Here is a 26781-nt window from a genome sequence, read left to right as displayed (position 1 = left end):
AATACTTTCTTTGGTTGGTTGTTAGGTCCTCTTTGATCTGCTCTCTGCCAGCAGATAAATCCAGAGTGCTGGAGACTTACCTACATCTACACTATTAATTCTCCAAGGACAAAGCATGACTAAATAAACACATAATTAGCTACACATAGTATAATGTGATGTAGGAAGCTATCACGTACTCTGCACTAAAATTAAATACATTTAGTATAATGGTAGTTGAAGTTGGCCTTACCTACAGTTAATAATAAGCACACCACATAGTTTGTGCGGTGAACAGAGCCCAAGTTTGGATTAAATAAAGCCAAAGCCAGCCTCACTTGCGGCCAGTATTAAGCATGTGTCTGTCTCACAATAGCTACTGACACTGAACTTCACATCCCACACACAGTGGTACAAACAAGAGAATAGGCGGGTGATGGCAACCAGCCAACGAAGAAGGACAAAAACGAACATTCCCAGAGTGCCTACTCAGCAAGCCCTCTTTCTTCATTTCCTTTTTATTTAAATTTTTCATTCAATTAGGTAATTTATTTATGTGGTTCTGGGGATAGAAACCAGGACCTCTTGCCTGCCTGTCAAATGTTCTACCTCTGAACTAATGCCACGGCGCTAATGTTTTTGTTTCAATTATGCTGTGGGCATGTGCACGTGCATTTGCACATGTGTGTGTCTGTGTATATAATATCATGGAATAGGTATTAGACTTATCCAGGGTTTATTGCTGTCTGCTATCCTCATTCAGTATGTGTTTTTACCCAGCACATTCTCATTTTCCTTCAGTGTCGAGCTGAAATCTTAGATCTCAACTTTCTTGTGAAGTCTTTCAGAATTTGTGGCTTCAATATAATATAATTCATACTAATATTGATAATTATTTAAATTTCAACTTAAAAATGATACTATTTTAATATCCAGTAGGTTACCCTAGCTTTAAATTTTCTTTCAGTTCTAGGTTTATCTTCCTGACATAAAGAAAATAGTAAGGCATACATTTAAAAATCTCAAGGTGGGCAAGTCCTTTCAATATATGCTATAAATGCAACAGCACCAACAATAATAACATTAAGGTAAATAATATATAAAGTACATTCTAATGCTGCAAATTTTTATCTTTTATACCCAAAAGTTGTTTTTATAAGAAAATATATGCTAAAAGATAAAGTACTATTTGTTATATCAACTATATATCTCTGACCAATTCATTGTATAGTATAAATACATTGAATATTACTATACATGTGAGAAAAATTTTAATGTTTATAGAAAAAAAATCAGTTATCATGGTTCATATGTATTATCATTTTTAAACTGAGGTCTACAGTGGCCTCTGTATGTTCCTTTGGTTAGCATTTCATAACTACAAGGAAATTAGGTTTTAGTTTAATTTACCTTAATAACCAAATCAAATTTCTGGTGGAAGTCTCTGTTGACTGGCTCCAGAAGAGTGAGCTCCGCAGTCCTGGGATGCATGTGGAAGAAGCGGGGGTAGTCCTCAGGGGTGCCTGCAGGACGAGAGACACAGTTCAGAATCGAGAACAAACAGCAACCCACCCATCTGATTCGTCTTTTTCCTTCAGTAACCGAGCAACACAACTATAATTCCATTAGTAAATTAAGTTTCTAAATTATCCAGTCTAGGGAGAGTGGATGCAAATGTGATATATAATTAATTAGCCCGTGAGTTAGTGAAGGGGAAGGTATTTGTTTGGATGGTTTTTTGAATTATGATTTTTTTTTAAAAGAGAGCTCTTTAATTAATTTGGAAACTCGTCATATGAAAAGAGACATTAAGCAGAGGAAAAGCAAATTTTGGATTATAAAATTATATTTTAATGGTACATAAATCTTAATTATACTCTGCATGGTTTTTCAATATGTCTTATAATAAATGAAGACTAGCAATTTAAACAAATATCAAGATGCCAAGGAACTAATATAGACATGTTCTCCTGCAGCAGGGAAGTTCTTTTTTGTTGTTGTTTTATGTTTTTGTTTTTTATGAAAGATAAGTGTTCAGCTAATATGCCAACCACTGACAATTTAAATAAATTTGTTTTTTATGGTGCATAGTTCTTAAACGCAGGCACTTTAGTACATTGCAATATATTTGTTCCTGCATATTTTCTAGCTTTACCTATATAACCTTTCCCTGTCGTTTAGAATATTCTTGTTCCCAGAGTAAACAAATGTCAGACCAGAGTTGTTAGATGTAAAAGTCAAATCATATCACATTAACAATTAAGCATGTCAGTAACCAACAACAGCTACTGTCAATAATCTATGTGTATCTGGATGTAGATATATGGCATTCAATCAAACGCGGACGCAGAAATTTGGGAGATTAAATATTCCAGCTACCAAGAGATTTATAATTACTGATTTCAGCTATGGTAAGTAATTATACTTACTACTATAGAGAGACTTATTTATAGGAAAAATTGACAGCAGTGAGTTGAAATGGGCTATGAGGGATTATACAGAGGGCACAGAAGGTAAATACAGTGTTTTAGTCACAGCCATAGATAGCTTCCTCTGGACTTAAGAACACAAAGACAGATTCAGCTGCAATAAGATTTCATCTCTCATTTCTAGACAAATGTGGCATCAATAAAGAGTGTTGCGTAACTTCTGAAGTACTTGGCTGACCAATCTATAGATCTATGCCAAAGTCATGTTTGCCTTCTTTGTAACAGCACCCAGGATGATTCCCACGACCTTATTCGTGATCAGTACTCTGCCTCTGACTATGCGTATCTTCTGCTCAACAATGTAAGAATCCCATTGTTACAATCAATAACCATCCCAATCTATAGTTATTCATCTGGCTAAGTAAGCAGCAATATATCTTTGAATGAACGCTCTATACTTACATCCATCTACACATACATATATGTTTACAATACCTGTAATCTTGAACTAGCAATGTAACTCTCTTTAGATAAGTAAAATTGAGCTTAGAAGACGGGTCCACTTAAAGAGAAATGCATAGTGTATTAAATGGAAAAAAATCATAATATTAGAAATGAATGATAAAAGAGAAAGAGTAAAACAATGAATGACAGGTTGGCATAGAAGATAGACTCTTAATAACTAATGTTATTAACTAATGTTAATAACTAAATATACAGATATCTCAGAAATGCCAATATAAATGTAAATTCACTTGGTGTTATAGACTCAAACATTTCAGAACTTTTAAAGGTAAAAATATGTTATCTTACCTTGGTGATTACAGCTGAGACAGAAAAGTTAAAGATGAAGTGAATCTGTGTACTGTACTCAAACACTGATGGTAGGGTTGATAATTTTACTCTAAGATAATTATGTGATACTTGAATTCTAACACTTAAAGTATTGAAAACTGAGAGAAAGATCAAAGAACAAACAAACAAACAAACAAAAACCCACCCAAAACCAAGGCATGAAAGTAGGGTTAAAGGTAAAATATAAATATTTCCATCTTAAGTCTTGACTCAGAAGTAAATGGGGATTCCCATGTTATAGTTTAGCTCTCAGAAGAGACAGGCACACTCCATGGCGGTGCACATAGAAATGATGACCTGCTGAGGAACAATGGCCACCCTTGATAGACAGGTGGTCACTGTATTAAAAGTATTTGATACAATGTATTCGATTTGATACAAATTCCTAGTATCAAAAGTAAAGTTTCTTTAAGGGCATGGCATTTTTCACTCTGGGTCCAAGTCAGATTTAAAAGAACTGTGAACTATTTTACTGCAGGTGGCAAGAATGATTAGCAAGTCTCCTATGCTGCTGTCCACTTCTCAAGAGCCAGCAAGAAAGGTGTCCCTCCTCAAAGTCAGGTACTTTGGGCATCAATAATAACTGTCCTGATTTGAAACAGATCAAATATTTAATTTTTTAAAATTTAATTTTAATTAAAGTTTATATTCCAATTTCATAGCATTAAAAACAAGAGGGCTTTATGGATCATTGCACTGGTTTAAATAGGTATGACCCCCCCCATAGATTCGTGTGTTTGAAAGCTTGACTCATAGGGAATGGCACTATTAGGAGATGTGGCCTTGATAGAGTAGGTGTGACTTTGTTGGAGGAAGTGTGTCACTGCGCAAGTGGTTGTTGGGGTCTTGTATGCTCAAGTTATACCCACTATTGCTGGTACACAGTGTCTCCTTCTGCTGCCTGCAGATCAAGATGTAGAACTCTCAGCTCCTTCTCCAGCACAGTGTCTGCCTATGTGCCACTATGCTTCCCAACATAATGACAATAAATCTGTAAACCAGCCCCAATCAAATGTTTTCCTTTATAAGAGTTTCCATGGTTATGGTGTCTCTTCACATCAATAGAACACCTGAACTAAGACAATCATTATGGAGGAGGATGGTTGGCACCATTTGAAGAGTAGAAAATTATACTGGAAATCAAAAAAACCGAGAACACACATTTATTTTTAGGAGCTTATTCAAGCTGGTAAAATAAAAACAAAAGCCGACTAACATCAAAAATGAGGTGAGAATGATATATTGCATTTATAGGTTGGGGACTTCATCAAAGGTCAGAGATGGGAGCCTTGTTCTTCATCTCCAGAACAGTAAGGAAAGACTTTCTCTGGATTTGTGTATATTGACCTGTGTGCCATGGATATTTCGTCTTGGGCATTCTGGGAGAAGAACACAGAAAAGACTGTACATCATCTGGGAAATGGCTTCAACGGAGACAACAAAATCCTTCATTTGTTTACAGTAAACCTAAGTGGCAACCATGTGGAACCATGCCAAAGAGAGCACAACGTGTTTGGTAGGGAATCTCAACAACCATCAACTTCTTTTTCCTATAAACCCATCTAGGGGAAAAATTGATGGGAAGAAAACCAGTGTAAATTTTAAATGACTCAATAGAAATTTACAACATTTACAACAGGTGAATAGTATGTGGTGCTTCAGCACCCAGCCTGGAGTACTGTCCAAGGGAAAATTAAGACGTAAAGTATAAGTGTGTTTGTGAGAAATCTATAATAAATAATGATGAACAGCAGACCTTTAAGCAGCTATTTTATAAACAGTTGTAATAGATATTTGTGGATTAAAGAGCTATGTCTGAAGCCCTTTTCATGATAATAAGAAGAAATGGAAGGGAATATAGAGATAAAAACAACTTCACTCTGCTCATCATTTCTTAAGTAATAGCAAAGGGAAAATTTTTATTCTCTCATATTTTTACATATTTCCATTGAAATTTCTGCCAGTTGGCACTGTAGATTGTACCAGCCATCTCTCTGGTGGAGAATGAGGTAGGGATATGCTACTGGAAGGTGAGCTGAGAACATAAACAAATGTGCAACACAGCTGATCTGAAAAAAAGAGAGTGAGCCTCCGGAAAGAAACACTTATTAGATGATAACTCTGGGTTTACTCTGGGGGAAACACTGTAATCTTTTTATTTATAAATCTTCTACCTCATCTAAGTATCAAACAGCCCTATGGAGAAGATGTTATTATTGTGTCTATGAAGACAGGAAAACTCAAAAGAGATTAAGGGGAATTAATGTCTTCAACTCTCATAGCTGACAAAAGAATAAAGCAGGATTCTACCACAGAATATCTATTTATAGACTCCAAACTCTTCCCTGTTCAGGTCATATAGTCTCACCCAATGAACTGCACTATATTGTGTTTATTGGCCTATTGTAGAATAGAGAGTTGTAGAAGTGGTTACAACACACTAACGGATCAAATATGTAGTTAGAGATTTAAAAATAGATCTAGAGTAAATGCTATGGTAGTTTAATATTCTATACATGTCAAAATAATGATTTATTAAAGTTAAATAAAAATACAATGCTCATCTATTCACCATACACACCTTTTCATACATATGTGAAACTCTTACATAGAAAAAAATTGATTGTCCAAATTTTAATGCGAACTTGAAAGCTATATACCAAACCAGTGAAATTATGAACATAGTAGTAGAGAATTTCCGAATGTAACTCTTTGTAGCCAACAGAATTCATGTGTCTGAAAACCCTTATTGTTGTACATACAAAAAAGGCCTCCATTTTTCCTATCATAGTTCTGTGAAGGAAATGTCAAGCTAGAATAGCCCTCTGTAATTTTTACAAAGTCGGACATAATTTGTTTTCTGTAAGAGAACTGTAATTACCAAACCATAAGCTTTACATGTTACAGAAGTATAATTTCATGTTGATCTACGTACCACGTTCACTATTAAAGCAATGCCCCTGTTAATAATTGCACTATGACCCCTGAATGCCTTTATGTGCCACTGTGCACTTTCTGTCAGCATGTGCTAATTTTGTAGTATTATCTATTCTTTTCATAGCAACCTTGTGATTCATATTCTTTTCTGCATTTATAGGTCATTTCTTTTTATTGCATTGGCATTTTTCTGCTCTATTGACACACGATGTTTTATCTATTCTTGTGTTTGTAAGGATTCCAATAGCATTAATCACAGATGCAGTTTCTTTACCATTCTTGTGCACATCAGTATATGAACATTGACATTCTTTTATCTTGGATAAATTGTCAGAAAGCAAGCTTGTAGCAGATTTTCATTTTATTAATCGTTTAAGGCAACACAGTTGCAAGTGTGTTAGATATGTTTGTTGCGTAACCACCACCTCTTTGGTGATTCACACAGGCCATGGTCAAAGTGTTCTCCATGCGATTCTTATCTCAGCAGCCAGATTTGCTCATTGTCTCTTGGGTCTACCTCCCTAAAAACTCATTTAGATGAAATCATACAATTAATAGCCTTCCTAAGGACACCTCAGAGAGTTATATCATTTTTCATTCATGACCATGCTTCTCGTTGTAAAAAAATGCTGGTTTTTCAAGGTGACGGCACCACTCCCATCAGCACTGCATGGTAGTTCTGTATTCTCCATGTGTTTGCGAGCAACCCAAGGGATCCATTTTCAAATTTGGGCAGTTCCTATAGGTATGCAGTCATATTCACTGAGTTTTAATCTGTCTTTCTTCAAAGGTAAATAATCTAAAAGAACTTTTACTTACTTTTACATATTTATATGTTTTTATGACAAATCATCTATTCAAACTTTATCCAAATTATAATTTATCTTCTCTTATTACATTGTCACCTTCCATATACCCAGAGAAAGCCTTCTGTTATGTGTGCATTTTGCTAGTCTAGACCTTTTTTCTGTCACTTGCTTTTGTAAGTCAGCTAACAATATCCATTGAAGAATACATGATTTCTTTTTTTTATTTTGATACTATTAAACTTTAACTTTTTCTGTTTTTATGTCAGCATTTTGCTGTATTTAAGAAATAAAAGATAACTGTGACACCACTAAATTTCACGTCTTCCTTCAACTCAGGGTAAGCACTGCTAATATTGCATCCTTCCGATGATAAGTTCAAAGGCTACTCCTTGATATTTACATTCCTCTGATGATACTGCCAAAGGTTTCTCCTTTGTAGTAAATAAAATAATTTGACAGTTTTAACATGATCTCCACACAGCAATTCAACATTCCCATTCAATGCATCTGTGTATAAGGAATAGTGACCATCTCACTTCATGCGTTGTATGGAGGCTCAGTGATTCTAGAATACAGAACATCTAGTCTCTGGCTATGGTTTGCAACAAGCAACAGTTTTTATCTAACTTTCATAAACTCTGATAAAATAAGCTATTTTTATTAATGGGATATTAAACCTCTATGATCAAAGTAAATCAAAATAGATATAGATGTTCAATACATCTGAAACATCAAGTTTATGGTAATTAGCTTTTGAGGTATTGTCTGGGGTACTATGAAGTCTATCTAGAGTCAAAGAATACAGTTTGCATAATTTTAATGATTTCCTACTTAATCAGCCTTATTATCACTAGAGTAAACTCTCCAGGTGAATTTGAGAAGACTGTTTTATGTTTTCTGCAATTTGGAATTAGAGAGGGCTATAGATAGGGATTGGTTTAGGTTTTTTTTTTTTTTTAAAACACCAGTTGATCTCTCTTCATTTTCGGCCACATTTTTTTCCTTACAGCAGAAGGTGCTCTCATGAAGCTTTTATTTCAGAGGCATTTCTCATTTTTATTTATTTTCATTCCTTTCAAGTCACCTATGTCTCTGTTGCTGTTCTGTATTTGTTCAGGCTCATTCTTCTGCTTTCCTTTATTATTTTGTATGTGGTTCTGTTTAGCTTTTTACACACGTACCTAGGAGACTGAAAGTGATTGTCTAGCAGGTTAATGCTTAGTCTTCCTGGGGAAAATATTTGACTTAATTTCCTATTGATAACATCCATACTTACTGTTTCTCTCTAGTTTAATAATTTGACTCCTTCTTATCTGGGCATTTTAAATTTTATTATGTGGCAATTGTAGAAATAATCCTATTGCTCTTGTCAGGGTCTGTTGCTGTTCTGATTTCTGTATGCAGCTATATCTGCTTATGTGAAGACTGTGCTCTGTCATGTGGACCGTTGAATGGCTGACTGCATGGGGTTTTGCTCTGTTTTGTCTTGTTCTACGCATGGTTTCAAACATACTTCCAGAAGAGCTCTCTGAGTGGCATCCTAAGTTGTCCAACTTGCTGTCTGCAGAGCCCTTTTTTCAGTTGCTGGTTTTGGGGGTTTGCAGGTCAGCAAGAGAGGACAAAGTTTAAAGACTTCCAAGATTCTTCTGTGTGTACGCACAGCATAAGTCTTGCTGTTGTTCTAGATTCCAAGAGACATGATGACATTTTTACATCCCAGTGGATCCTATTCTCCACTGTTCAAGCTTTTTATTTATTTACGAATTCCTTAACTGGTCCCCATTACATTAGGCAGCCACAGAGGCAAAATATTTGCCATAAGTGGTTTGACAAATGCCCATGGGAGGATCCATTTTGCCCTTAGTGACATGAGAGGTCGCTTTCTGATGGTGCTTCTGAAACCCTCAGAAAGGTCAGAAATGAACAATTTGGGTAAATGAGAGAGCTCCTGTCTTGTTGTGTCCACTGCAATGACTGATGGGCTACATGGAGGAGTCAGACTGCCGCAGAGGACTGTGGGGCTTAGAGAGTGAAAACGGTACAAAGATCAACGCTGTCATCAAGATTCAGCTGCTTTGCTTGTATGGTCAATGAGAAATGGGGAACCTTAGTTCATTTTCTGTCTGATAAGGTTGATTTGGGCTTTCATTTCCATTCCTGTTCTTTCGTTGTTTCATTCCTCTTCCTTACTGTACTCAGAGGAGTTTATCAGTCAGTTTAGTGTCATTGTGATTAAAACATACCCGAGGCACACTACTTATTTCAACAGTGCAGTTTATTACACCATAGTTACAGAGGTTCAAGTCCCATTGCTTCAGGCCCCTGGTGTGAATGACAAATGGAAATTGTAAATCAGAGTGAGAGATTGATAGAAAAGACAAACCAGGGTTCCTCAGTCTCCTTCCTCTGCATATTCATGGTGACCTAAAGTCTCCACTGGGCCACTCTGTATAGGCACACAGTGCCTGCAGCAACACTGCCCTAGGTATCAAGGCTTTCATTGTGGCCTTTTCATTCATAGTCACTCAACCACAGGGAGGGGTAAATCTTAGAGGGCCCTTACTGGGTTGTCTTTCCTAATTTCCTTCATAAGGGACTGAATCTTCATTTAAACTTTTGACTTAGCATTGAGCTTAACATGAGGCATTAATCAGATTTATAACTACATATTATTGAAATAAGAAATATATGTATCTTATCAGCCCACTATGGGCTCAAGTTAGAGTTCAAAACAACACAAATGAGAGAAAGCCTACAAACTCATGAAAACTGAACAAGTCTCAACTAAACCACCTGTGGGTCAAGTAAGAAATAAAGAAATTAAATATTTCTTAGAATTCAATGAAAATGAATTCACAACATACCCAAAATTATGGGACACATTGAAAATAGTATTAAGAAGAAGTTCATAGCACTAAATGCCTACATAAAGAATGTGAGAAATATCACACAAGCAACTTAATAGCACACAAGAAAGCTCTAGAACAAAGAGAAATAATCAAATCATGGCTGATCAAAAATACTAATAATAGCTTATGCTAGAGAGGATATGGAGTAAGGGGACCACTCCTCCACTGCTAGTGGGAATGCAAATATGTATAGTCACCCTGGAAATCAGTATGGCAGTTTCTCAGAAAATTGGGAATCAATCTACCTCAAGACCCAGTGATACTGCTTTTGGGGATATTCCCAAAGAATGTTCAATAATACCCCAAGGACACTTGTTCAACTATGTTCATGGCAGCATTATTCATAATAGACAGAACTTGGAAACAACCTAGATGCCCCTTAATCAAGGAATAGATAAATGAAATGTGGTATATCTACACAAGGAAGTATTATTCAGTGAAGAAAAAATATCCCAAACAATAACATCATGAAATTTGTAAGCAAGTGGATGGAACTAGATAAAATAACCAGGCTATAATCTTTAGCCTCAGAGAAGCTAGGTAACAAGGCAGACCCCAAGAGGGATATATGATTTTCCTTTGAAGAGGGAGTAGAAGGGATGTCATGAGTAAACTGGAGGTGGGGGTGAGTAGAGGGGAGGAGTGGGGGGATGGGAACATGAGGGATATCAGATGGTTGAGTTGTGGGCAGGACAGAGTGGGAGAGTGATGGGGAGATATCTTGGTAGAGGGGGTCATTGTATCTGATGGAAGCAGATGCAGAGATCCACAGCAAAGCACTGGAACAATCTATGGGATTCCAGTTGAAGAAAGGGTAGAGGGATTGTATAAGCAAGGATTTGGGGAGGGGTGTAGAAATAAATTAAGGGGAAACCTGCAGAGACAGCTGACCTGATCTTGTGGAACCTCATAAACTCTGAACTAACAGGGAGCTGGCATGGGACTAACATAGTCCCTCTGAATCTGGGTGACAACTGTAGCTTGGTCTTTTGTGGAGCCAAGACCTGTTTCTGATACATGAGCAGGTTCATTGGAACCTATTGCCTATGGTGAGATGCCTTGTTCAGCCTTGATGTGGAGGGTGGGACAAGACCTTGGCCCTGCCTCCAGCTTGCTGTGCCATGCTTTATTGAGTCCCATAAGAGGCCTTACCCCATCTAACTGGAGATGGAGGAGTAGTAAATGGGGGAGTAGGAAGAGGTGGGGGATGGAGCAGGAGGAGAGGAGGGAGGAGAAACTGTGGTTGGTATGTAAAATAAATCAAAAATGATGAAAATAAGAAATAACAAATATAAGACAAATCAAATAAAAATATCTAAATATATGTATATTTCACGGAAAAGTTCAGCTCAGCAGAATTCTTATTTTTTACTTACTAGAAATCTATTTTTGAAAGTTTTCCCTGTAGCCTGTTTCAAAGACTAAAATTCATCTCCCTATTGCTACGCATGGGAAGACTACCAGTTTAAAAAAAAATGAGTTTACGTCCATAAACACAATAACCCATTTAAGGACATATGAAACTCTAATCGTTAAAGCAGGGCATGTTTTTCGTTATCAGTTTTGCGAATGTTCGGATGATATTCCTGGGCATTGTTTCTGTTAATCTGTCAATCATTTTTTGTCTCTTTTGTAGAAAATCTTGGTAAGTAGAGCATGGGCACTAACATCTCATGGTGCCAGAGAGCTGACTCGGGTCACAGAGGGACTTTAATTGCAGTAGCAACAATTCTATTGGTTTCCACCTGGAAACCAGCTTTCCTGTGAAAACAGCTGTAGCCCCAGCCAGGCAGCTCTTTTAGGAGGATTTTCTTTGTCCGCCTCCCTGTATTTTAGTTCTGCTTTTGAGATTTTGGTGCCCATGTATCCCCTCTTTAAACTGTAGTGTTTGCCTCTCCCTTCTCTATGTACAGTACAGATGGACATATTTCATCATTTTCTTTAATTAGTCGATCAAAAATTTCATATTTCCCGTTATTTATATCAAGAGAACTGTAGGCTTAAAAAGACTTGCATTCATAAAAACTAAAAGAAATAATAATTAAATGGTTAATCGATTCATTTGGCCTGTGTTTTACAAATTACTCTAAAGACCAAAGTCTTAAAATAGAACTATGGGGGGGGGCAATGTTAGAAATACCACTCCTAAGTGCGGCAGTGTACAATTATCTAGAATCTGCCTAATACGGTGGTGTGTGCGTGTGAGCACACAGGCTGGTGGCAAAGTCAGAGACAAGGACTGGAAAGAGAATGTTAAATTCTACTGGGGTCATTCCAAAACCATCAATTTCTAGTTCAGAGATGCTGGTCTCTCCCATGCACCTGTCTTTCCAGAACCCATCAGTTATGCACATCAGAAACATCAATGTTTTTTAAACACCATTTAAGAACTGTTTTGTCGAATCTCCTCATTTTTGCAACTGGTGCAAATGATAGCATATGTAAAGATGCATTAGCACATACTTTGTTTTCAGAGCAGAAATGGGCTCTTGGGATCTGTATCGTGTTCTTGGGCTGGTAGTCCTTTCCTTCCTTCATAAGCTTCAACAAAGCCCATAGTTCTTTGATTTTGGAAACCACTGAAGAATGCTTTAAAGTTGATCTGCAACTTGTTTGTTTTATAAAGGCAATATTGTCTGCTCTACAACAATTTACTGAAACAGGAAGAAGGAAAAACTCAGATTTGTATCTAGTTTTATATATGTTACCTTCACTAAGAAAAGCCTTGCTATTAAAGAGCTTGATATGATTTGAGGGGCTCCGTTCATAAAACGTTGGCAAATACAAACCGACAAGGATGGAGTAGAGGATGCCGGGTCGATCTGATGGCGGCTGGATGTTTCGGTCCTGATCAATGGCTTGGATAGGTGGAGTCACCAAAATGGGGTTCAGTTCTTCCTGGAAGAAAATTAAGAGTGTTTAGCTGTGCTGCACACTCACACTTCAGGGAACCCTGACACCAGGATGCTTACTTGAGTTTGGACAACTGGATATGCACTAAGAACCAAGTAGGCACGGAAACACAATCGCCTGGACATATAATTTGACACTAGTTAACTCTAAGTCTGAAGGGGAAATGAGCCTCTCTTAAATTCAGGATGAAAACATGTAGTAGTTATGTTCACAGAACTTTAAGGGATTCTCCCAGGAGAAAGTTTGGGAGGAAATCTACATTGTTAAACTGCTTAGAAGACTTCAGTGAAATGTAAAGACTTCAAACAGTTCCTTATGTGAGCTCTCCCTGTTTTAGGAAAGATTTGAGACTCTACATTCTTTCGTTTTTAAATAATTTATTTTATCTGGATAATTATCGTGAACTTGAAAAAAGCCACTCGAAATATATGCAATATATTTTAATTAAAAAGAAATCAAAGCCACACCATTCAGGTTTTATGTAATTAAAACAAAGTACATGCTACAGTTATGTTTATTTAATGAAGAGAGGCGTGAAAAGACACTGTTTAGGATGATATGGAACTCTTTTAAGTCAGTGTTTCTTAGTTTGATGTTCAGCAGTATCCACTGAGCTATCAAGATTGAACACTGGTGTGGTAGAGGTGAGTAGGTAAATTAATCAGAACTAGGCACATTGGTTTCTCTTTCAAAGAACCCTGCTTCTGTTTCCAAAACCCAAGTGGAAGGTTACAACTCTCTGTAATTCGAGATGCAGGACTTCCAACACCCTCTTTTAGACTCCATGGGCAGTGCAAAACATGGTGTAGCTATATACATGCAGGCAAACACTCAAATTACACATAAATATTAAAATAAATAAAATTTGAAAAGAGGAACAGAACACTTATATTTTGAAAGGGAACAAGCTATAAGTTTAGACTCTTGTAGCCAGAGGACTGGTTTGCAGCCTTTTAACTCTGCCATTATCGTAGAAGATGCGCAGAGGGATGTGGCTCAGTTAAATGAGGAAACAGTACCATGTATGCCAAAAGGAACAATGAAAATCTTACTCAGCAGATCAACTTGGGAAACACTATTCTAGATAAAGTTTTGATCAGATAATATTTCCTGGAGGTCTTCTCAGGGAATTCATTATGCTGCTTTCCATTTGTGGTTCAAATAAGAAGGTATGTTTTCATATTTTTAGTTTTACACACATTAAGTAAACTTCCTCTAATATTTTCTTAAAATAACGCTCTTAAAACATGGTTTAAACATTAAGGGTTTACAGCTCTCAGCCAAAATATATAAGCGGTGAGTCTAAGGGGAAATCAGTATTTCCTCAGTGTCTGATGATGTACTGCAACATGCTTTTCTGTGATTTATTCTTAAATGAAGAACACTGACCTCTGGTATGTACTCTTAGGCAAATCTAGTAGTTTAAACTCTCAGTGGACATCGCATGGCGCTTGGTTTTATTTAAAATGGGCCATCATACTAAATAAACACAGGCAATATTGTTTTTGTTAAAATCATGGGGATGATATATTATTATTGGCTGATGGCTAGTTCCTCACAGATGAATCTCAGGCACGATGTAATTGTTTTTACATTTTCTAAGTGACATCACGATATTTTACTATAAATAATGAGGCATTGATAGCAATAATTTAGTAACATTCTATCACGTCTTTTAATGTGGATTTAGAATCATGGATATATCATCTCACAATAAAAATTGCTCCTTTAAACGCAAATGATTCTTCTTCTTCTCTCTTTCATACATATAGAAAATCTAGAATTCTCTCCCTTTCCTTTCCTCCTCCCTTCATCATTTCCAATGTTCCTCTCCCTGTACTTTGTTTTCTGTCTCCATCTCTTTGGCTCTCCCCGTCTCTTACATAGTTCCTTCTCAATAGACAGTTCCTGTCATCTTCTCCCTAAACTGAAACAAGTCCAAAGTTCTGTCTTGGTTAGTTAAGAGCTGAAGAGCACCTTTCAGTCACATCTGAAGAGGACGGGCGTCAGAGTTAACCCATACTTCAACTGCTTGCTTCTATTTCACCAGTTAATCCTTCACAAGTTTTCCACATGAATCATTCCAGTAGACCCCAGGAAGCTCTGAGAAACTGATGGCCCTCTGCAATCCAACCGTGTACCCCAAAGTCAGATGTTCCAGGGAGTTCCCAGAAGTCTTTGACTGTTAGAGAGACAAAACCCCCTTTCTTATACACAATTAAAAAAAAAAAACCTATGATTTGAGCTATTCTCTTGGAGTATCAAGTAAAGAAATCTCATTTTGAGGGTATCCCGTGACCCTCCCCACCTTTATTCTCCTTGTTTCTGTAGAGCCACCAAGCTTTCAACCCAGAATAAATTTTAGTTTTGTTAATTCATCAGATAATTAAAATTCACTCTCATTATTATGTAGCCTTGTTGAAATGACCAATGAAGATTTAATCACATTATTTAAAGTGACATAAACAGCAGAAAAACTCAAAATAGCACAGCAAATAAATTTAGTGGAGATGGAGAAGTGTAAATTAGATTCCTCATCTTATCTCATTGCTTGTTATCTCTTATAATATATATTGAGGACATGAAAGAGATATGGATATGATTTAGTATTACTTTACTTGACACTAGAAAAATTAAAAAATGTGAACACTTCAGGAGACTTGGTTTGAAAGGAGGAAATAGAATATTTTTTTTTACCTAGAGTAGTTTAGTATATTGGACTAGATCGTTATCATATGTTTACTATTTTATATTATAAATGAATAAACATAATAATAATAAGAAAGGAGAATCTGTCTGAGTGAAAAGGTTCCATCTTTTTTTTCCCAGAAAATTTGGAGAAGTGCTAATTTTACATCTCTTGTTGGCATATTAGGACTGATATAAATATAAATATCAGTCCTCCTCCATAAACTCGCAACACATGTTAATAGAATTTTTCCCATCTGTTACCAATCATGAGTTAGGCAGAAAATTCTAGGTTTATGGGTGTGATAGCTGCATTTTGTCATCAACTTTCTTCATCTGGAATGAACTAAAACCCAGACTGCTGGGTACACCTGTGAGGGATTTTTAATTAATTGGATTATTTGAGGTCTGAAGACCCTCTTTAAATCCAGATCACTTAAAGTCAGAAGATCCACCCTAAATCTGGGCCACACTTTCTTGTGGCAACCTTTAAGAAGGAAACTTGCTCTCTTTGCTTGCTTGCCCTAGCTCTCTCTGAGAAGCCCATTCCTTCTCTGGTGTTAGAGTCTCCTTCTTCGGGACTCACATTTTATACAGAAGTATTGAATTATCGCACTGCTTTTTACAAAAATCTTAATAATAGCATTAATAAAAATAAGTAAGTAGAAATGATAGTGTTTACATATGAATGATAGTGGTATTTTTATACACTTAAACCTGCAAAATACTACTGAAGAGTTGGAAACAAATTAACTAAATATTCAATTAAGGGACTTGGTTTAAAGAACAAGCGAAGCTCTAAAACACAGTGTAAAAATAGTTAAGAATGAACAAGATGAAGCCATCTGTGTGATCACATGTATCATATGGCAGATGAAGTAAACAGGAGACATCTTGGTTCATATCACTGAAAAATCAAAATATCGTAGATTTTGAATTTCCAGAAAATATATGTTTTCCTAATCCACCAATTGTTTTCCTAGATCAATCTGAGATACATTTCTAATACTTTAAATCTGGAATATCAGACCATATAGACTTATGCAGAAACACTGCGGTTCCCCTTTAGCTTGTAAACTGAGTTCTTGAGAACGTAATCCTTATTGCATGCCAAAGTCACGTGGCCGTATGTCGAGCCAGACAAGTAGCAGGTTCAATCCTTTTCTAGTCTACTGTTAGCTTAACAAACCTTCCAGGCTGCTTATATTGGACCATTCTTCTCAAAAAGACCTTGTAGTAACTACTTCCAGAAGAGTCTATTTGTGATTACACAGAGAATTCCTTCCAGTGTGTGAAATGCCAACCTGTTCGGCTGTTTTGTTTGGAAGTGAATCATTCCTGGGAGGTGGGAACCGCTGTCTCTTCTCATCTCCCTATTTCTCTTAGCTTGTGACCTGTCTGTCTAGTGTATGTAGCTGGTACATGTTGCGATTGTAGAGTCATTCATAGCTCAAATATTGCTGCAAATTCTTGAAAGTGTGGTTGAAAATCCCCCTCTATCTTCTATACCTTCTTCTTTACCAAGAATTGTATTGGTACTGCAGAAAATACCCAATTCATCTTTATAAACCACAATCTAATGCCTAGTGAATTTTAAAGAATTTCACAACTGAGTTGAATTCCAGGAGACAGAGACAAGTCACCTGAACCCTGAGGGCTTCTTGTGCTTTCCTTCTGAAACACAGATGCTGGGTGACAGTGTTTGGTGTATTGGGGAAACCACACCTCACACCCATTTGCAGTGTACCCTGTCACTTCGCTGTGGTTTGACTCCTTTTCCCACTTTAGCTATGGGGACACATATCTAACTTCCACTATGTGCACATGCAGGTTCACACTGTAAAGACAATCATAGATTATCTTTCGCAGTAACAAAAATACACCTGAAAGACCCTTGTGTCTTTGGGTGGTTATGAAGGTCCAGAGCCTTGCAGCAGAAGTACTTGCTTCTTTGCGCTAGCATTTCTGAGTCATATTTTCTCTTCTGAGATCATCCGAGACAGAATTTTCAGGCACGGTTATTGTGGTTTTATGAGAAGACACATAGAATGCAATTGAAGTTTGGCTTTCAAATAGTTTAAGTACAAATTTTTGCACATACAGATAAACAACCAGAATTTTTTCTTAGCAACCATTTGCAATAGGATGGCTTATGAAACTTTTCTGTTAGTTTAATAAATCTTAGCTCTCAACATTTTTATGGTTTAAATCACTGCCCTGTATGAAAGACAGGTGCTCAAATTTCAGATATTTAAAATTTTGACCTCATTAACTTACATCAGACAAATGTGAGTCATAATTCATAGAATTATAAGATTTAGTCTTACTATATCAGATCTATATCCAAAAGGTACACAGCCTATTTGAGTCTTAAATCCAGGTCTTCTTTAGATAGAAAATCTTTAAAATAATTTCAGGTAGTTATTATATGTTAAGTATTTCCAATTTAATTACTGAGAAAATATATTCTGTGCTTATATAAATATATCAGATCTAAAATTAAAAACCTATATTTGACTCCAGAAGACTGATTATTAAACTCTTCAATCCTTAGAGATTCCAGTATGAGAAACAGTGCTAAAATTCTAAGTAGACTTCAGCTTAGCATTCCAGGGACTTATTTTCCTGAGTAACACATGGCTAACAGTATTCTCTACTTGGTGAAGGAATGATATATTCTAAATTAAATGAAATTATACCAATTCCCAGGACATTATGCTAACTCTAAAACAAATAGGGTTGGATGCAGCCCTGAGGAGGTAAAATATGTCTATATACCCACACAGTTTCCTGGCATTTAAAAAAGGAAACTAGGATGCTGTCTTACAATATTATAGATACTAATTTTACTTCTACGTTCCTAAACTAGTGAAGTCCCGAACTCACCATTTTATCAGTGTTTAGATATTTGTTCCCAATTTTAAACAAGCAATTGTCTTACAGGATTGGAAAAGCTACATTAAAATATTAAAACTCATTCATTATATATTCAAAACACTCAAATTAAATGATTTCAAAATACAGTATGTTATAAATTTCACACTTAAATTATTAAATTTAACCATTTGTATTTACCACTGAATTACTTTATTAATACAATGCTTTTTTATATTTGAACAGATATTTATCTTTTTAACATTCATTAATACTTACTACTTGATTTGCATTTTAAATATATTATACATTGCAGCACAAATAATAAAAACCCAGAAACAGATATTGGGGTTCAACCTGAACATCAGAAAAGCAAAGCAGCAAAGCCACTAGAGAGATCTTACCTCTACCAAGGCTCAGACAAACAGGTAATCCTGCAAAGTTCTCCACCAACCTCAAACTACACTGTCCTCTGACTTCCTGTCTCTTTTCCTTCATAGTCCTCTCTCTACCCAACCATGTCACTCCTGTCTCCTCCTCCCTAGTGCTGGGATTAAAAGTGTGTGATCCCGAGTGCTAACATCACCTTTGTGTGAGTGAGCTCTGTTTCTCTTTTAGACAGATTCAATCTCGTGTAGCCTGGAGTGGCCTTGAACTCACAGAGATTTTATGCCTCTAGTCCTGGGATTAAAGGTGTTTGCCACCATTTCCTGGCCTGTATGTCTGACTAGTATGGCTGCTTTGCCCTCTGATCATCAGGCAAGGTTTATTTATTAAAACATAAATAATTTACCACTATAATAATCTCTTCAATAATATAATATTTAGAGTGCACAACAGGGAAGTTGTGGATGTTACTATTCTCCTATTATATTGTATTATAAATTTAGCATTTTCCAAGAAGACTTTGAAAATATTCTGTCGTCTTGCTTATATGCACATGTTAAATAGTACAGAAATGAATATCAAACTCAACATGTTCTTTCACACATTTGTATATAAATAAATAGACTTACATGATCCCGTCAGAGACTATTTGTTTTTATTTGGCTTACTTTACTTTTCTTTTCTACAAGTTGTAGACATAACATATTGGCTGAAAGCTATCAGAAACTTTCACGTGCTCTCTGCCTTTGGCATATTTTTGAAAAGTAAATTAACTTGGGTGAGTGGCAAGGCCAACGAGGCTGCATTGAAAGCTATTATTATGATATATTAACAAATATGCCCTCGTGCATATTTGTGAAGCTTATATATTCCATAATGAAGGACACCTGGCTCTTGTTAGTCTTCCAAACAACACTGAGAGTTTTCTTCCCGGGGCTAGGAGCGGGAAGAGCACAGGGCGGAAGTCACATGACCACCCCTCCTGAAAATAATATCAACGCCTACAGAGCCATTGGAATTTTATGTTTTAGCCAGACAAGTCACAAAACCTACTGAGGAAACAACAGCAACAAAATCCCTTCATATTATTGTCTTGATGATGGAGCTTCATGAATCTTTCAATGAAGTATATTTACTCTGAAATGTACCCAAATTTCTCTCAGATGTATAGTTAGGTATATTCTGAGATTGAAATCACTTTCAAAATTTGCATTTGAATATTCTTTCAGTTGCATATCTGGGTACCTTTGCCAAATTCCAACTTTCCAATGTTTCTTTGACCCTTTTACCTTTAAAATTTACTTCCTCAGAAGCCTGTGTCTCCAAATCATCCCACACAGGGAATCAAATCCTCATTACTTCCTAGCAGTAGGCATAAACCCTACAGCAGAAAAGGAAGCCTGTGTCTCTGACAATACAGATCTCCAAATCATCTCTCCCAAGGAATCAAACCCTCGCTGCTGTCTAGCAGTAGGCCATAAAACCTACAGCAAAAGGAAGCCTGTGTGCTCATTTCACGCTACCTAGACCACGCGGTCCCAAAGCACTGATGCAAATCAAAGGCAGTGGGTTAGCTTCCGGGAAGCTGTATTGTAAACAGTCCAGTTCGAGGGCATCTGTTGTACAGACACAGGGAAGAGGACCCACAGGTCATGGAAATATTTCTTACAACTTTTTTATCAGCAGTTTCACCACTTCTCTGATGGTTTCCCTTGTTTTTTTCGTTATGACTTTGGGTCTGACTGAGAATCTTGTCTCTTCCCCTACATTCTAAACCTGAATTCAGGAATGTTCAAGATGTTGGTGAATTCTTATGTGCTTTGGAAATTGAAAAGGGGGAGGACAGTGAGCCATTGAGAATTATTCTTCATGATAATCAAGAGTAAACCTTGGGAGAAGTTTTTTGTAAGTTTTGACTTGTTACACTTGAAGTTCATTGTGGTTCCAATGGCATATACTTTCTGATGAGTCCTTGTGGTGGCTTCATCATTAAAGAATAATTTCATTCTGGGTTTGCTAGTTAACAGGGACTTTCTGAGCATTTTTGGGTGGTTCCCTTACTCTGTCTAGCTCCCAAGTTTCCTTAATCGATAGAACAGAGAGAAAGAGAAACACACACACACACACACTCAGACATATACATGTGCACACAAACACACATGCATACACACATACACGCATGCACATACACATGCACACACATATATACATACACACAGAGAACATATATAACTATATATATCTTCTAATATCACAAGCTAGTGTTAATTGTCTTGTATTTTCTATGAAGGGAAGACTGTATATCATGTTGAAACTCATCCCGTCTGCTTCATATGTCTTACATGAATGTGACATGTATATTCACAGTAACTCATTTTAACATTTATAAAATACATGAATAAGCCAAGAACATTTTATTGATGCTTGAAAAGTCTCTGGTAATGGGCTGGCTTGATTTTATTCTCGGGTATTATGAACAATCCAACTGAACCCTCTTGGATGTTTACTTACATGGACAGGCTTGAGTTAAACCTAACAATAAAGCAACTGAAGGAATGTGTGGTCTAATAGATGATTACACTGTTCTTCAAAAGACATCACATGGGTTTATCATTTTAGATGCAGAATAAGCCCAGTTTTCCATATCTTTGCCAGCATGTTTAATTCTGGTTTGTGGGAACATTGTCAATTTTTATAATTGTATATTTAGTCTCCCAGTGGTTAAAACTTGAATTTATCAATAACACAGAAGGTTGATCAGTCATTTTCTTCTCTTGCCTGTCTTATTTGTACTTTTGTTCATAATTTCATGAATTTTTACAAATAATCTGAATAAAAATTCAAGTCTTCTTTCCTGATTAAGGTTTTATAATATCATGTCCTTAGTGGCTTATATTTGACTTTGTTTGTATATATAGTAGTATAATGTATAAATACATATTTATTATAGTCTATTTTTTTCCTTTCCCTTTCACTGACACCCACCTAGCTCTGCTGTACATATTCTGACCACCCATGAAATACATGGTATTTTTCTTACCTACTACTGTTTACAAAATGATCAATGTATCCTTATAACTTTTCATACAGTTGATCCTTGTATGCTTGGATGTCTCTGCATTTTACTTTTGAATGTGATTAATGACTCTTTCCTTTGTTATCTGTAGTACTGAGTAACTCAGACAGCACAAATAACCTTCCTGAAATGAAGGGCTTCAGCTGCAAATTGACTTAGCGTGTTCTCGAGAGGCACAGATCTGAGCTGTGCTCATAAGCATTCCACAGTTTTCTACACAGAATCTATTACAGCCCTGAAACTGTTCTATGACCATATTTTTGCCATCAATTAGAGACAGAGTTAATCTCGTCTTTGGAATATCTGAGGAGGACTGGGGCTCACAACACTCTGTTGAGAAGGCTGCTTGGAGGCATGAATTCTCTCATTGATATATACATCAATGCTACTTGATTTGAAGACTAGCTATGGATGGGAAATCTGAATATAAATTATTTAACTATTGTATTTAAACATAAGCTAAAATTTTGGGGGAGGGAACTGTGTATTCACTTACAATGGCTATTTTATTTGGCCTTGTTAAAGTGAACTACATTGGAATTAATTTCCACAAAATAAATAACAGTTTTACATCCAATTTTATAAAATTGTTCTTTGTGCTTTTAAAATAAAAATTGAAGGCATCATCTTCTAACTCATTGACCTGCAGATGAGTTCTATCAATCTGTGAAGGTCTGAGAGTGTTTCAGAATTCTAATCATATTCAAGCAGTTGGAGTAAACTAAATAATGTTTTTGATTCCTGGAGGACTTCATGATAGGGGGTCAGTAAGTTTGTGCTGCACATGTTAATTTACAAAATATATTGAGCACATTTATTGATAAAGTTTTCTACAAAGTACTTAATGAAAATATGTAGGTTGCTGCATAATGTGAGACTATTTCAGAACAGGAGAATTGTATATACTTAAGCATGTATATCTTGAACAAAAAATATGACTCAGTGAGCAAAATAAGACGGAGACAGAGATGAACTTGTGTCTGATGGGATTGGATCAGCCAGAAAGACAGACAATGATAGACAAAGATAGGGACTGATAAAAGGATGATAGGTGATAGATATGCAGACAAGAAGATTTGAAGGATTTTATTTCTACTTCTTTGGGTCTTTATGGATTTTTCAAGTTTTATAAGAACATGTAGAACCCATAAAGAATACTCCACACAATAGGTTCTCTTGGCAAATTAACATAGACCACAGTAGCATTTATGGAATAAGTTCTCAATGTTGGCACTAACAAGAGTCATAACCCATAGCAGTGTAGCCTAAATTTTAATTGGTCTTAATAATATCTTCTATCCAATCATATCAACAGCAGCTTTTGATTCTGAACTCTTACTGTAGTCAAATGTGTCTAAAATACTTTAAATAAATCTGGATTATTCAGAGAAACTGATTTATTCAGAAATAACTCAAGACTGGATTTGTCTTAGAAGATGGCTATATTCGCCGGGTGGTGCTGGCGCATGCCTTAAATCTCAGCACTCTGGAGACAGAGGCAGGTGAATCTCTGTGAGTTCCAGGCCAGCTTGGTCTACATGGTGACTTCCAGGCCGGCTTGACCCACATGGTGAGTTCCAGGCCAGCTAGAGCTGTTACACAGAGAAATTTCATTTCAAAAAACAAACACAAACCAAACAAATTCCAAACAAGCATAAATAAATAAATAAATAAATAAAGCATAAATAAATAAATAAATATTACTAGGTTTGTTCTAGACATTTTCTCTATGAACCCTGAATCTTAAGATGAGTGAATTAGGGTATTATTTAGAGTCTAATCATTCCTTTTATACAAGCTATTATCAAATAAGATTTCATATGAATATTAAAAGCATTTTATTAATAATCAACACAATGCTGATCGATTTTTTTGTAATATTTTATTTTATTTTTAATTAGGTGTATATGATTGTGTGTGAGAGAGAAAGAGAGCAGATGCCTGAAAAGGCCACAAGATGATGTCAGAGCCTTAGGAGCTAGAGATACAGATGGCTGTGCCTCTCTTGGTTGGGGTGTTGGGAACACAGTCCTCTTCAAGAGAAGAAAGGATTCTTCCTAATTAGTAAGCTGTCTCTCCAGCCCTATATATTTGGGGTACATATATAGTACTTTTAGCAAGCTGTTGCTAAATAGGGCTTCCACATAAACATCCAAAAAGTTTTATATGCAAGCAAAATTATTGGTCAACTGCTATTTGTTATCTAGTAAGTATGGGCCAGGATAGAAGAGATATGATGTATTAGTAGCTTTTATATATGCTACTTAAATTTAGCAAAGTCTGTCATACTGTGTCTCTCATGTCGCTAAATATCAAGTAAGTACAAATGAATTAGTGCTGTTACTGTAAACCACAGATGAGTTTTCCTTCTCATAACTGCTTTAAGATTATTTAGGGCTTTCTAACCCGGCCTTTAGACAAGTATATCAGCATTCTAACACTGAGGTCCATCCTCAGCCCCTGCCCTGTATTTCAAAGACAGTATTTTCAATTTCATATACGGAATTTGCATTTAGTACTGAGAAGAGAAATGTTAGTATCACTCTCTGGTTGTGGTTAATCTAATATGTTGACATTTTATAATTTGTTTATTTTCTTTATAAATAACATCATGTTCTGTGCAGAAAATTAAAAAAAATGGGAGCTCTATATAATTATGCACAGTTCATCCATGATACTGAAAGAGGAATTGAACAAAATGCTCATTTGAAGGTAGAAAAGAACTGACTTTTTAATCTGTATCTTGTAAATGTAAGTGGGGTAAAAAGAGGCATTGTCCCATAACAGAACATATCCCATAAAGATTCTGTATGATCTAAATGGTAACAAAGACAAACAAACAGATCACCTACAAAATAACACCGGAATAGAAATACACACAAGATTCCTTGGAATCATAAAGTCTTCATGAGACCTGGAATTTCCTGAGTAAACAAGGCAAGCAAACACCAAGCATTGATGGTATTATGTCTGCCTCATGGGAGACACTCAAAATACAGCCTGTAGATCGGCTGTCCCGTGAGCTCCAACCTAACTGAAATGCAAACAGGAGAGTAACTTCCACAGATTGAATTTCCTCATTATGTAAATCCAGCATCTGAGATCTGGCGTTTTCTGTGGTAACAAAACACTTGGTTCTGTATCTCGGAGAAATATGACTTAGTTATGAGTTCAGACCACTTCTTTGTCCTTGTGAGAGAGACAGTTGTAAATCTCTCAGAGGAGTGATGACCCTGAACACTGGAACCTGCAGAGCATCAAGGCTGGCTTCATAAGTCTTCTCTCGGTGGTTCTTGGCATGTTCCCCCAGGGTTTTTGAAAACACCCATTAGATTTTTCAACTTTTCCGTGGAAGGTTGACGTGATAGGTTCGCCCTTTGTTGCCTGCACTGGTGTAGCACTGGCGTTGCGATCATTTTCTCTGCGGAGCGCTGCATCTTTCCTACTCTACAGGCCTTTTTAGAAGAGTTAGTAGGATTATATTAGCATAGAAGCTCCGGGAGAAAGAAGCCTCATTCTGGCTTCTTTACAGTCATGAGCCCTCGGGGAGACTCTGGGTAACCCACATTCTGAAGGAGCACTTCAGGCGCTATGTATGCTCAACCAGGATATATGTCAACTATCTTCGAACCTCTTGGCTCATTCTGAGCAACTTTCTCTACCAGGGTAAGTGCAGCCATCTCCCAGGCTCATTTCTCTGCATTTGTAACAAAGAGAACCTGAAAGGTGTTGGCAAGCAGGGAGCAAGGCAAGGTGTGTGTTCTGTTTGAAAATAGGGCTTCCTATTGTATCTGAAGTTACCTTAGCTTGGGCAGGTTTTACTGTGTGGTTCCATTGAGGGTGGCCCAAACTGTGGTCTCAGCTCAAATATTCCAAAATACATACATTTGAATGTATGGGAATTAATTCCACTTTCAGAAATCCACTGTCAAGTTTATCTCAAGAAATCCATCTTGACAGCAAAATATTAAATGTAAGCAGGTGTTTAAGTCATCCACAAACTCCAAGATTTAACTGAATATGCACATTTTATTATTGGATTTAGGTAACTGGTGAAGAAACAATAGTTAAGGTAGCGATTTAATGTGGGAGCAAAGTGGAACTTTAAATAGAAAAGGCTTGGAACTCTTACAATGACACAAAGAACAAGGAAGTTAATTTAAGAATAACTTTGAAAGAACCCTCACGTGGCCAGCATCATCTGTTTGTAAAAGCGTCTGAGACGGGTTGAGTAATCTCCACCCACTTGCTGGGATGAAAGGCAAAGCAAGGTCAAGGACACTTACTGACTCTCTACTTCTGTCTGGTCCTGAGGCTTTAATTTTAACTTTTGTTATGATGAGAACTTCTGGCAGCTTGAACAGCAAGTGGGATATTGTGAACCAGAGGAGGATCCTGAAGCCTGTGCTTCCCTATGCCTGGGACTTTCTGCAGATGCGGGGATGAGACTTCCTGACCTTGGTTGGTACCTGACTGCATCTCTCATGTCCTTTCTCATTCTCAATATCATTAGTTCTCTGTCTTTGTTCCTTTTTTTTTTAAAATGTGAATGCTTCCACTTTCTTTTTTATATTTACTGTTTCTTTAGTTTTCTTTGCATGAAGCAGGTCTCAAGTCAAACTTCTTCCTCAAAGAAACATCCTGTGACCAGGCTAAGTCGACTGCCTCCCTCCTGTGACTGCTTCAAAATCATATGAGTAGTCTTCAGTGGTAACATACAGCCAAATGGGGAGAGAAAAATTTGCTGACAAGATCACAGATCAACTACCTAAAGAAGTGAATTTTGTACACATATATGTGTGCGCAGGGATACTTGGTCAAGCAAATAGATGGACTTTTGATAGACATAATTAAACTAAGCCATTTTGCAAAGTATAAAATATGATGGAAGAAACGATTTTTTTTTGAGAGATAGGATGTCACAC

General features: G+C 36.5%; 1 protein-coding gene across 4 annotated transcripts in view; it reads right to left on the bottom strand.

The window, feature by feature from the left end:
* Pcdh15 (protocadherin related 15) overlaps window positions 1-26781 on the bottom strand; it is a 1307054-nt gene that overhangs the window by 265563 nt on the left and 1014710 nt on the right. For all 4 annotated transcript variants that reach the window (XM_085679751.2, XM_087898231.1, XM_087898232.1 and 1 more), the window contains 2 exons: window positions 12708-12816; window positions 1390-1502 (listed from right to left, as the gene is read on the bottom strand). In XM_085679751.2, the coding sequence (XP_085535877.2) occupies window positions 1390-1502; window positions 12708-12816 (222 nt within the window). The remainder of the gene's footprint in view (window positions 1-1389; window positions 1503-12707; window positions 12817-26781) is intronic.

This window comes from Myodes glareolus, chromosome 18, assembly GCF_982192425.1.
Source record: "Myodes glareolus chromosome 18, mMyoGla1.1, whole genome shotgun sequence".
Taxonomy (NCBI): Eukaryota; Metazoa; Chordata; class Mammalia; order Rodentia; family Cricetidae; genus Myodes; species Myodes glareolus.
This window is presented reverse-complemented; position numbering and strand designations above follow the sequence as displayed.